Raw genomic sequence first — 13,556 nt, 5'->3', positions numbered from 1 at the left:
TATATTCTGTAATACTCAGTGCTTGGTTTCTTCATCAGATGTCAGTACAATGCTTGTAGATTATAACTGTTGAAAAAAAGTTCAAAATGAAAATAAGGAGGGAGATAATGCAAGTTGAAGTCACATGACCCTGAAAGTGTTAATAATTCTTTTTAATTACAATCTGATTTTTTTGTGTATTGTCAAGCTAATGTTATGCAGGAAGCTTAATGGCTAATGTTGACAGAAAAGTTCACCTGAACACAATGATATTACCAGATTTTTTGAAAAGGTAGAGGGGAAGGATGGTAACCAACTTATAATAGCAAGTTGAAGACAACGCGCAACACTGTGACTGTCTCCTTGAAACATGAAGCTGCCATCTCTTCAGCTGTTTATCATTCAAGGGTGGGGCAGCACACATCAAGCTACACATATGTACTACAGTAACCACACTCTAATTTCATAACTTCTGAGAACAGCACATATGATGAAAGGACGTTTTCAATTTAAGTAGAATGTCATTTCAAGAAGCTCCAAAAATTTTACAACTTCATTCCTGTATTCAATATGATGCATGGCTGGTCTGTTTTTCTTTAGTTGAGGATAACTTAACCAAATGGTCATGAATGCAGGTGCTCTAGACTCTCGAGTACTAGCATAGGTTTGACATAAAAAATTTTACTGACATTTTCATCAGTGTGGTATGATATTCCATTTAGTAATAGCCCACATATTTACAAAATCTTGATGCAGCAAACAAAACTTAAAATACCTGAAGATGGATAGGAAAGGTAGATAAGAGGAAAGGTTTACTGGATACATTCAATACTATGAACAGGAGATTGGAAGGGAGGCACAGGAATGAAAGAAAATTTGTGGGCAAAACTTGGCTGAAATCTGCATACCATGCATCATGGATAAAGTTTGGACAGGCCTTGGTTCAACAATGGATCTGCAATGGTTAATAAATTATCTATATTCCAATCCCTAAATGTTCTGCCTCTCTTTGTAATACTCACGTTTCACACTTCCAGATGAAGAGGTCAAAGAGAGATGAGAGACGAGGAATAAGCCTAAGTCTAGCCAGCTGTACTTGCACCTCCTTGCGCTGTTTACCGAGCAGCAGCAGACCTAGTACATAGACACTCTCCACACGCTGCAGCATGGGACCCGTCAGAGAATCTATCTGGTTGGCGATGGTCTGGGGCTGTATTCGATTCATCAGATCTGCAACAGAAAAGTACAATATAGATTCATGAAATTTGTCATTACACCATGTTAATCAATTATTAATAGTAAACACATATAGCAGGTATACTTCAGGTATAGTTCAGTGCAATAAACTTCTCTAATTAAGATGAATTATACATACCCATAAGATGTCTAGGATTAGTTTGTGGAGTTGCACTAGGTGAGCCAGAAGATGAAGGTTGTTGGTTCTGGTGGGCTCTCAGCACTTCACGCATGGAGTCTTCAATGAGACGCATCCAGTGCTCCACCTCCATTGTGAGCCCAGAATACCTTGGTTCATCTGGGAGGAAAAAGATTGTAACATGGTTTTACTAACCTAACCTACTCAGACACCTATTCCTTGGAACTCCTATAATATGGTGGCCATGTTACAAGTCCCCATCTATTCCAAACTTCACTCATGACTTGTGCACACTGCATTCCCCTTCCTTTCTCTTAAATATTCCAAGAATTGGTCCTCCTGTTTCATAAATAGTTTTTGTTTCACATCCACAACATTCACATTTAACAGGCAACACCATACTCACTTGTAATAATTTTTATCTAGACTACATTGGTATGTTGACCCATCTCTTTAATTATCCCTCTCACTACATAGGCACTACATGCACATGGGCAGCATTTCTGCCCATGTGCATCAAGTACTCTGTTTTCACTTACTCCATCTACTCCAAATCTTCCTATTTCACCTGCCACCTCACAACATCCAATCATTTCATACATGTTTCCAACTAAGACTATCGTTCTCATGCTTACAAATTTCCTGCAAGTTATTTTGTTCATTGTTCTATATGATCATCTTCCATTGTTGGCAATCTCTTTCAGTGCACTAAATAAAAACAGCAGATGGAACTTACATGGCAGCTTGGTGGCAAAGTCTACCAAACGGGAGAGGAAATGAGGGATTCTCAGGATGAATTCTTGGTTGATGTCTCGCAGGGGAGACAGGGACTTTATGTTGCTTCGCAGCTTGCTCTGCTCATATACTGCAGATAAAATTATACAGTTATGTTTCATATTATGCAGGGCATGCAACCTCAACCTCTCATTAATTTTTATCTCCATAAATACAAACTATATGGGAGATGATTCATTATCTAAATATTGTCACATATCAGTTTCATATTAAACCTATTTATCACTGCCATGTCAGCTAATAATCAAGTTTCTAAAGATTTAATGTCACCTGTTTATTGGGATTCACAACATAACAACAGACTTTATGTGAAACTATCACTTCTAGACTTTTTAAGTGCAGGTTGTGTATCACTAACCCAGCATCACCTAGGACTTGTAGGGTGCCAGATTAGTGAGTTTGCCAGATTACAGAGAGGTTAATCCAACGGTTAACCACCTCATCCTACCTTTAAAATACCTTGTAAAATCAGTGCAAGTTCATTAATAAGTGGGACTGTACTGATAACACTTTTTTCACTGATACCAATACTGATACTTAACTTCTTTCTGATACCGATAGTATCAGTACAGATGGTGTTAGCAAAGAAATTAAGCAAATTTTCTGTTTCTTGGTATTTTCTTTGTTTCTTGGTATCATAAACTGTTGATGAACCAATGCTGTATAAGTCACGCAAGCTTTGCACTGATACACTGCTGTCAAGATTTTTTATTTTTTTTTCAGAAGTTCAACCTTATCTTTTATGGATAATGTACAGAGTTTGGACATTACACAATGAGAAGTATTTCCTTTATTCACTGGAGCCATGGCTGGAGCTAAAATTGCACAGATTTAACAATAAATGGAGAAAAACAAATTGGAATGGCTTCCCTGTATTTGGAAATGATGCCAACTACTCATGCAGCATGTAGCTGCTGCTTTTTATTGTGACATGTTTTGCTTTGTAATGCTTCTGTTATTCTTATACTGTTTGTGTTTCTCTATTACACTGCTTCTTCACTCCTTTTTTTTCCAACTTTGCATTAAAAACTTTAAAGACATTTTATCATCTTTCCAACAAACATTAGCAGTGGCAGGTTGGTGTGGTGACATGGGAAATTTGAAATTACACTAACCAGAATTAGTGCCAAATTAGTGATTGCTGAATTAGTGATGGCTGACCTGTAATATCAAGCATTGTATTAAGTGGCTGACCTCAGACCTGCAACATTAACAGATAATATTAAATTAACTTGCCTTAGAATACTTGTGCATCAAAATCCAAAAGCACGATTCAAATTTGTGTTATAATATCAAAGATGATTTGCAGGTTGTATCTGAGTTGCACTCAAATATGTATGTGTAAAACTTAGGAAACAGGAAACTCAACACTGACTAAGGTGTTTGTTCTGACTCCCATCATTCTGACTTGTGGTGTCTGAAATGTGGAGTGTTGGGTTGTGGTCACCTGGTGCAGAGTTTACAGGGAAATAATGTGGTTGGGCTTAAATTTTTCATAAGAACATTACTTATGCTTAAATAAAGAATTTCAAAATGCTTCAAGAGAAAGTAACCAGTCCTTACACAAAGTTTTGTTCTCGTACACATCCAGATCTGATATGGTGACTGCCAGAATGCTGCAGAAGTTGGCCAGGTACTGCCCGTCCAGCTTGGCAATAAGGCGGTCCAAGCCGGCTGTAAGGTGGAGGGCAGAGGAGAACTTAGTCAGTCAAGTCATAAGATGAACAGAAGAGCAAGCTGTGCTATTCAAGGTTTATCAATACCATGTATGCACTTAAATTTTCTATTATGAGAATTTGTAACTTCTGAGTGTGTGGTCACTTCATAGATATTTGAATATCCTTTAATTTAGTGTCAATTTATGAATTATTTTATCCATTTCACTATTAATTTTATCACATATCTGAAACTAACACCTTATCTTATCACCTTTAGTTAATACTTCCACCTTTACTGAAAGATCTCCCCATTTATATCTCTTTTAAGTATACTTAAAATTTAAACATCCACTGGTCAATTACAGTACTAAAAGTTTCATTAACATGACTCTCAAGAACTTTCTTTCCTATAATTCATAAAATAGAGTTTGATATAAGATAATCTATTATCAAAATGCTAACCATTCAACCCAACCACACCTGAAATGCCTCCTTATCTCTTTACTCACGGATGGTGTTCAGCTGCAGTGTTGACTTGCGGAAGATGAGGAGATGCTCCACGAGGGCAATGGCCTTGGTGTAAGTCTCTTCATCTAGCATTAAGGAGAACAGGATCTGGAGAACCTCATCACTCTCACTTAGTCGTGCCCCTGAATGTAACTCCTGAGGGGAATGGAATGGAGGATGAATGTATGCAGCTGCCGGGCAAGTCATCTTTATAGTATGTGGTAAGTGACCTCATCATGTGTCAATATAAGAAATAGTATAATGAGCATGAAATAATTGTGTGCACACCTGGCATATCTCATCATTAGAACTCAAAGCTATGGAGAACAGAACCACATCTGTTTGTCTGATAAGTATGGTGATGCTGTATATCTTGGAAGGGGAGAGAGAGAGAGAGAGAGAGAGAGAGAGAGAGAGAGAGAGAGAGAGAGAGAGAGAGAGAGAGAGAGAGAGAGAGAGAGAGAGAGAGAGAGAGAGAGAGAGAGAGAGAGAGAGAGAGAGAGGGTGGGGGGGGACAGGCATACCAGGCTGAGCTTCCTGAGGATGTCGAGGGTCACTGCATGCAGGCTGCCCACATTAAGGTTATGCTGACAGGTCTCCAGGAAGCAACATCGGCCCCCAAGGTCTTTCACCATCAGCAGAGATAAAAGAGTCTGGGGGAGAGACCATCAGTGGCACCATCATTATGAAGGAATATGCCAGCACAAAACTTCAATACTGCAGACTCAAGCAGGACTGCACCAAGTATCTGTTTGGGCTAAACAAATCATACTTTTATATTTCTCAATTTTCAAGCTCCCCTCCTTTGAGAGAGAGAGAGAGAGAGAGAGAGAGAGAGAGAGAGAGAGAGAGAGAGAGAGAGAGAGAGAGAGAGAGAGAGAGAGAGAGAGAGAGAGAGAGAGAGAGAGAGAGAGAGAGAGAGAGAGAGAAAAGAAGTTGAGAAAAACTGTTAAGAGTATGAATTTCAACTGTTTGGATGAACAAATACATGAAGGCATCATTAGATACTGGAATGAAAAGTACTAGCAAGTTCAGAAACAAGAGAATATAGTGTGATGGTGAGGGTTCTTGACACACACTGGATATCTGGGTCTACAGGCTAAGGTGGCACCAACTTGGCACTCGCATGACAACACCCACCTGGACACCCCCGTGCTTCTGGATGATGGTGGTCACCTCTGAAGTGTCTGAGGTTTCCCCCAAAGGGTCCTGCCCAGCATGCAGTTGGTCCATCAGCACCTGCACCAAGGTCCTCATTACTTCAACACTCACCCTTAATTTCTTAATTCTGATTTCAGTGTATAACATCCTGTTTACCCCTAAGACTCCCTCTAAGGAATGGCCAAAACATTAATCTGCCCATCTATGGGTTAATGTGAATAAGATTCCCTGTTTTTCTCCTTCTATTTCTTCTTATGTTCTAGTTTATCTTTCAACCTTGATGAATTCCCAACTCCATCCCACAGCCATTCATGAGTTACAGAAATGAGGAGCAGACACTCGTACTATGAATTTCACATAACTTTTTTTGTCCTTACAAATTTTTCCACTAGTAATTCCCTCCATAGAATCTAGAAATTTTCCAAATGAAACAATGCTCATTCTAAAATTCAAGAGTTTTGTTCAACATATTTTGATGGTTGAGTTTTGAATGTGAATTTAGTGTGGACATAACTTTCAGATGGGTGTGTGTGTAATGCACCAAAAGAGCATTGTGACAGCAACCTTCCTTGGCAGTGCTGCAGTTACATCTACATTGAAATACAGTACCTTAAGGTGGGCCATAATGGTGACCCGAGGCACCTCATTCCTCTGAAGGGCTGCTTCTAAAATCCGTAATGCCCTTAGAATTTTGCCATAAGGCATCTTATTCAGGCCTTCTTCTGGAACCTGTGGATAAAAGGATAAAGTTAAGTGATAAAAATGAGAAGCATACCTAAATTTAAATAAAATTGTACTAAAGAATTTACATACTATCCTTTGCTATGCTCCTGTTGTCTCATTTCTCATATTCTTTCAGGGGTGTAAACTACATCAGGAGCTTTGTTTAACCATTTCTACCATTTCACAGTTCATCCCATCCTTATAAGAATCTGCCAAACATTTCTTGTGTATTTCAGTTCTAATTATTTATTAAGTTTGCATCACAGATACTCTCATGGATTAATTTCAACTACTCAGATCCCAGACCCTTGGGGCCATATCAAGAGTTAGCTATGAAATCCTGTGATAGTAGAAGAATTATGACAAGTAAAACAATCACAAGTCCACATGCGGTGGTAAGCCCAGGTTCACCAAGTTCTAGTATCATTTGTGATGGTTACTAACTGTAAACAAGGCTGCACCTTAACACCAAAGTGAAAGAATATTTTTCCTAGAAGCAATGAGGATACTAAAATTATCAAGAAAAGATGTATGGACAATGAAGGCATTCTGTGTCATTGACCATGTGATAGCAGCCTTAAAGAGTGACAAAGAGAGAACTAAGAACTAATTCACTCACCCTAAAAAAAGAAGGGAGAGAGAGAGAGAGAGAGAGAGAGAGAGAGAGAGAGAGAGAGAGAGAGAGAGAGAGAGAGAGAGAGAGAGAGAGAGAGAGAGAGAGAGAGAGAGAGAGAGAGAGAGAGAGAGAGAGAGAGAGAGAGAGAGAGAGAGAGAGAGAGAGAGAGAGAGAGAGAGAAGTTTTGGTGGACAAAACAAGATTACAAAATTGCTAAATTTCTAATTCAAGGGAAAACAAAGTAAGACTTCAAAATAAACTGATGCACAATGGGACTACACATCACAATATGTACTGTCCCTCCTCTACTAGTGACAGTTACAGCCAGGGGGGGTGAGAAAGACTGCAGTATGGCTTGGATGGTGGGCTGCTGTAGGCATACCACATGCAATCTCTTTCTCTGGTGCCTCCTTTCAGTCTCAATGGGACTAAATCTTATTCAGTATTGGTGGGTGTCCTGCAGTGTCTGTTCCTGTGAACTCCCTCAAAAGGATAAAAAAAAAAAAAAATAAATAAAACAGAAAAATCTCCCATTTGTACCTGTCCCTCCTGATTCTTACATAATAAAAATAAAAATCATTAAAGTATAAACATCCTGCCAGTCTCAGACAGGAAAGGGGCAACTGTCAACATTTTCATCTATTGGAACACATTAATGAAAAGCATTTTCATACTAAATCTTATGCAACTTAATAACCTCATGCTCAGCAAATTGACATAGAAAGTAAGGTTCTGTAGGCTCGCAAATAGCATTACTGTAAAGCTATTCATAGTTCAGAAATGCCATTCAAAATCAAATTTTGAGAGATGGTTGGAAGCAGACCAAAGAGTTGACAGCTACCATTCTTAGTCTTTATGAGACTGGCAGCTTCTTTGTTCTTGCAAAAAAGTAAAAAAGTAACTTTAAAGTAAAAAGATTGAATGTGACAATTATTCTGTGGCAAAGAGGAAAAATTTGATGAGTGAGTATGTCACTGGAATATATGATGGTGGAAGTAATATCAATCTTGATCCATATCACCCTTGGTATTGATAAACTTTCCAGAAGAAACACAGCAGGACTGATGATATGACTAGGCTGCTTCCTGTGCCTTCAAATCCCATACCATAGGAAAACAAGCACATATGAAGTATATCACCGTGTAGTACTACATGCTGGCAAAGCTGACATGAACTGTACGTGGGCAGAAACAACAAGGACTTGATGCCCCAACAAATTGCACCTGGCAGTCCTCACATTTCCAGTGCCAGCCTGCCCAGCCCTCAACCCAATACAACTATATAAACATACATTTCACCGAGGCACTCTACTACGCTTCTCTTAAAATCATGGTGCACACAACTTACATCCAGAACTATCATTTGCACACAGATTAACACACTCAGGCCTAAAAAGTCCGTAAAACTACGCGAACCTGGAAATCTTTAACTTGTTTGTTGTTGGACAGACAATGACAACTGATTACCATAAACATCATGTCGGACTGGTGGCCTGTGAGTTCTTTGTAGAATCTGTAGGTGGTTAGGTTGCGGGGCCGCCGCCGAACGAGGTGACGCGCCGCCATGGGGGTGGAAGGAGGGACAGAAGCGTGGGAGATTGAGGGAGAGCGACTTGGTGCTCCTAGTCTTTCTCTCGCAGTGGCCCCGAGCGATGGTCCCGTCTTGACGCTAGGTACGGTCCCTATATTTTTCTTACTTATGCGTCTCCTGTCACTTATATGACCTCATTATATACTTCAAGTAACCTTTTTTTGTTCAATAATGATTGCTATACTAAATGTGTGCTCAATTTAATCAAGTTCTGTGAAAGAAAAATTTTGAGCAAGATTAACCTTTTTACACAAACACAGAGTACCTTTCGAAAGAAGTTTCCGTAAAAGACTATGATTATGTTTATGGTGTTACTACTCTTGCTATTGTTATCAATACTGTAGGTGCCGTAGGTCTAGCTACCCATCTAAAAGACTATGAGTATGTTTATAGTATTACTACTGTTAATATTTTTTTTATAATTACTATAGCTGTTGTCTGTCTATTGATATTAAAAGACTATGGATATATTTATGCTATAACTACTATTTCTGTTGTTATCATTACTGTTGCCGCTATCTATCAATCTATCTATCTACTTATCCATCTATCTACCTATATATTCATCTACCCATCTACATTTCCCTACCCATCCATTTACCTGTTCATCCATCTACCTATTTACCCATCTATCTACCTATTTATCCATCCATCTACCTATTTATCCATCTGTCTACCTACTATCCACACACCTATCAGTTCTTTGTAATTACTTAGAGTCTACACATAAAACGTATGTATATATATGGTGAGAGAGATGCTCCCGTCCTTAGTGCGGGGTGTCCGGAGGAGGCAAAGCCCCCCCCCCGCCAAGCGGCTTAGGATAGTTAAGTAATGCTGGGTTAGGTTAAGTGATGCTAGGTCAGATTTGTGTCCTTAAGAGGGGGTCCATGGGGAACCCAAGCCCTCCCCGGTTAGATTTAGGTTAGGTTAGGGTAGTCGCCAAACCCCCTCCCTGGACCCCCCCCCCCCTTAAGGACGGAAGCACTTCTCCCCCACCTTATATTTACGTTTTAGATGTATCTAAAGGTATATGCGAGATAATGTAAGATAATATACCGGTAATAAGGCCGGGAAAGGATTTTAGATAATTACCTGGTCCTTTTACCTATCTACCTGTTCATCTATCTACCTATCTATCCATCTATCCACTATCCACTTATTAATTTATTCATTTCTATCTATCTATCTTTATATCTATCTATCTATCCACCTACCTATCTACGTACATATCAACCTGTCTCTCTATCTCTTTAAACCTGACTACCCATTTATGTATCTCTTTCTGTGTATACACTTCTATATTATATTAGTCTATCAGTCTATCTAAGTACCAGACCGAAATCCCTGCAGAGGTTGGGTAACTGAGACAAGGCGGCCTCCCACCCCCTGGCCCCAACTCACAAAGCTCTTTATGGCTAAATTAAAATTACGAGTGTAGAGCGCACGTCCTCAGCACAGAGTAGTACGTAATATGATCCTCACCTAACACACTGTTCGAAGGTCATTACACTAGTATACATCAGTCTTCCGACAGAAGAAATATATTATCTCTGTTACCAATTTTATAATGGATCCAATCATCTTCCACAAAGTGATATCAGCTAATCGACCAAATATGGAGAAATTAGTCATAAATCTTAGTTTTTATGGCAAAAATGAAATAAAATAAAATAAAATAAAATAAAAATAAAAATAAATAGACCAAGGAAACTATAGATTTTGGCAGTACCTGAATGATTTTAAAAGTGACGGGTAGTGCTGTAAGCTCGACAGGTAGATAAATAATATTTACCTATCTAAATTACACAATATTTACTGAGTTATTATGGATTCACAATCAACAAAGGGAAGTACGGTAAAGCATTATCTGTCCAGTTACTCCCCGTGTCAGGAAACATTAAATCATTTACCTACGATGGTTGTGAGGACTGTTGCCCGTGGTGGTAATGGTGGTGAAGATTATTGGGGCGTTATTACACGCTATTATATGGTGCTTGTCTCGCCCGCTGGACCGAATAGGTTTTGGACATGTGTTTTCTTTTAGGCGCTGTGTAGTATCTCGCTATGTGCTCTCACTTACGCATTGAAAAAAAAAAAAAAAAGTTAAAATTTCCATGGTTTGGCGGTTGGAAGCAAAAACTATGTAGGTATTTTTGCTGGGTAGCAGCTGGTGGGTTTGGCGTTTAACTGTACGGAATAACCAAAAGGAATGATTGCTTGGGTTAAATTAACTAAAAGTGCAAGTAGCAGGATCCTGAAGTTGTTTTAGAACTCTGCTTTGAAACAGTTCTTTGATATGATCAGAAAGTTGAAATGTACTACATTTCTAATGCGTTTCGTGCCCTGATTGATTATTATGTATCACATCGAGCAGCTGAAGGAAGGAAGGAAGGAAGGAGGCATCAGACGAGATGGTTGCTTCGTCTGCTTCGAAGCGGTTACTAGCATGACTGCAGAGGGGTAAGGTGAACGAGGACAACAAGCAATACGTCAAGCAGGGATGTGCACCCTTGTCGCCGAACATTTGGCTCATCATGACAGCTGTCTGGGATTGCACCGCCTGTTAAGTGACGTGATGGCTCCAACAGTCACGACTACGACGCAGATTTCCGAACATCGTTGGTATGGCTGAGTAACTATTATTTTCTAAAGAGACTGTCTCCGCGTGCTTCGTGTGCTTCATAATGGACTTAACTGTGAAGGAGCCCTGCAATGCGCCACTGATACGAACCAAACTGCTGACGAAAATCTACCTTAACCGAAGTCAAATTTTTGACCAGTTTTAGAACATCGCAGTCAATACTCTGAAAAGTGTTGTGTCGTGCATGAAATTTTACAGTGAATCGGTGGAAAAAATTCTTGAAGAGCTGACTACAGTAACATTTTGATTAAATCTACGTACTTCTGGCCTTCCTGCGAACAGGTGGTACAGTACATGCCGGTGCACGCCATTACTAGTAGTTAATGCACGTTCGTATTAGTCTTCAGCTAAAGTGCGATAGTTTTGCATCCTACAATTACCACGACAGCTTAGAGAAAGTTACATGATCTTTCCATCTGTTCATCTATCTGTGTCAGTTTATTTAAAGGTGTTTGTAAGCTATGAGCCAACAGTCTATAGAGTGTATCAAATGAACTTGTCATATTGACAAAGCATTACTGTGACTGCAAATGTTAGGTTACCACTGCATTTAATGGTTGAGGGTGTGAGAAAAAAAATTCGAAATCAATTTGCAGACCTTAAGTCAATAAGTATTAGGATGAGTGGTGCTGTCCCCGGAGGTCACTGCATAGGATACTTATTTCACTATTGCACTAAAGCTTACCGTGGCGTCATTGTAGACCTACATCTCATGGCGGATTATTGCAATCTTATCTTGCATCTACTCTCCGCCCAGTCCTCACACCAGGTCGATCATCCATGCCTCCAAGAAAGGCCTTAGACATTAAAACGAAACTTTCACTTCATCCTCTCTGCGTGTCTCGAGCGCATGCATCTAAGGAATAATAAAAGTAATCAAACAGAGAGTGCTGCAGGATGCTTTTCACGCCTGCACGTCCCGACTTTCAAACCCAGGCCAGTCTGTTAAAGTGACGCCAAAAGTGACGCCATGCATCCCTATGATGTGTGGTCTTGTCATTCAGCCATTGGTTAGCGCTATAATTAGCCTTACCCTCTCCTGAAATTAATTTTTAGGGTTTCTCGCTTATCATATTCGCAAGTGTATTAATCTACAAGTGTAACTCCAGGGTTGTAGGGTTGCTACTGAGGAGAACATGAACGACTGTGTAGTTATCAGGTAATGTAAAATATTTCGTCTAAATCCACCAGGTCACGTACAGCGTATAGAAATATCTCACTCTGCCATCCGCACTTGATAACTGACGCATTAATCAGGAAGGAAAGACACGCCTTGAACAAAATCATTGTAGACTGCAAGGAAAGTTATCTTTATCTGAGACGAGTACTTGGAGTACTGCGCCTCGGACGACAGTGTGTGCCGTTCGTGGAACCAGGTATGGGAGGTATAACTTTAAGTTCTATGATCGGAGTGTTCCTCTTGATATTCTTGTCGTCTGAGTTCAGTCCTCCAAATGCTCAGTTGAAAATTGAATAAGAAGAAAAGACAAATATATAGAAAAAAAAAAAAGTGAAAAAGCAATGAAACATGAAAATCATCATTAGGCAGAGTAAAGGATCACAAAATATTGCTGTGTCAAAAGAGACAACATTTACAGCAGAGCGTGCATCAATAGTGCTGTTCTATTTATTTCGTTTTCTTATCGTGAATTATCAGTTACTTTCATGGAAAGGTAATCAAACAACCTCGCGAATGACACATCTGTTCATTGGTAACTTATACAGAGAGTAACAAGTAACCGCATTCTGAAACATTCGCCGTCTTATTTTGACTAGTGTACAAGTGGAACTTCCTGGTGTTTTCAAGGGTGTCTTCATAATTGTAGTGATCGTTTAGCAAAGATTCTGCATCACCAAAGGGAAAACCGCTCACGAAAATCCGAATAGCGGCCTTTGCTTTCTCAGTCTTCATGAAATTCCGAAGTGTTTAAAAATACAAACCACGCTTCTCAATACTGAGGAGAAGATATCAATGCAAACCTTTTAGTCACCATCAAGGAATGTACAGCCACGACCACCATCGCTAGGCAAGCTACATACAAAGGAAGGTATCAGTTTGGTCGCCACATACAGAATTGTTTGCTTTTAGATTAGATTAGACTAAATCAGATGTCATTATTTTACATTCATAAATCTGTTTATATATGTTATGCTATTCATTTGTTTATTCAATTTTGTTGGTAGGAGTTCTGTTCATCATTGAAAGTACAAACACTATGCAGAAAGAACTGTAAGTGTGCAGAGTAATATGCAAGATGAACAGACCAAACCCACAGCTTATATCTCACAGGAGTGAAGCTGCGAGGCTTACTGTAGCGTCTGTTTAACTTTGATAAGGTAACAAATGCAGCCTCTTGGACAGTCTTCTTGGTCTTGACTATTTTTAATAGCCTTTTGTGGAAGCTATTGGAGATCTTTAGTGTTGTCATGGTAATAGTAATAATTCAACAATGATTCTGGAACTTCATTGGGATAACACGCAACTAGTCATCCATGTGACTTTTGAAA

The 13,556-nt window shown here is 39.3% G+C and overlaps 1 protein-coding gene across 1 annotated transcript in view; it reads right to left on the bottom strand.

Annotated features, from left to right (window-relative positions):
* Positions 1 to 8,473, bottom strand: part of LOC135109342 (short transient receptor potential channel 4-associated protein-like) — a 28,486-nt gene extending 20,013 nt beyond the window's left edge. Inside the window, exons 1-9 of the mRNA XM_064020729.1 lie at positions 8,281 to 8,473; positions 6,085 to 6,204; positions 5,455 to 5,553; positions 4,839 to 4,967; positions 4,317 to 4,470; positions 3,713 to 3,823; positions 2,091 to 2,219; positions 1,355 to 1,513; positions 1,002 to 1,209 (exon numbers count right to left, since the gene is read on the bottom strand). Of these exons, the coding sequence (XP_063876799.1) occupies positions 1,002 to 1,209; positions 1,355 to 1,513; positions 2,091 to 2,219; positions 3,713 to 3,823; positions 4,317 to 4,470; positions 4,839 to 4,967; positions 5,455 to 5,553; positions 6,085 to 6,204; positions 8,281 to 8,379 (1,208 nt within the window). The 5' untranslated portion in view covers positions 8,380 to 8,473. The remainder of the gene's footprint in view (positions 1 to 1,001; positions 1,210 to 1,354; positions 1,514 to 2,090; positions 2,220 to 3,712; positions 3,824 to 4,316; positions 4,471 to 4,838; positions 4,968 to 5,454; positions 5,554 to 6,084; positions 6,205 to 8,280) is intronic.
* Between the last annotated feature and the right edge of the window lie 5,083 nt (positions 8,474 to 13,556).

Source organism: Scylla paramamosain, chromosome 2, assembly GCF_035594125.1.
Source record: "Scylla paramamosain isolate STU-SP2022 chromosome 2, ASM3559412v1, whole genome shotgun sequence".
Taxonomy (NCBI): Eukaryota; Metazoa; Arthropoda; class Malacostraca; order Decapoda; family Portunidae; genus Scylla; species Scylla paramamosain.
The sequence above is the reverse complement of the archived record's forward strand: the minus strand, read 5'-3'. Positions and strand labels throughout refer to the sequence as shown.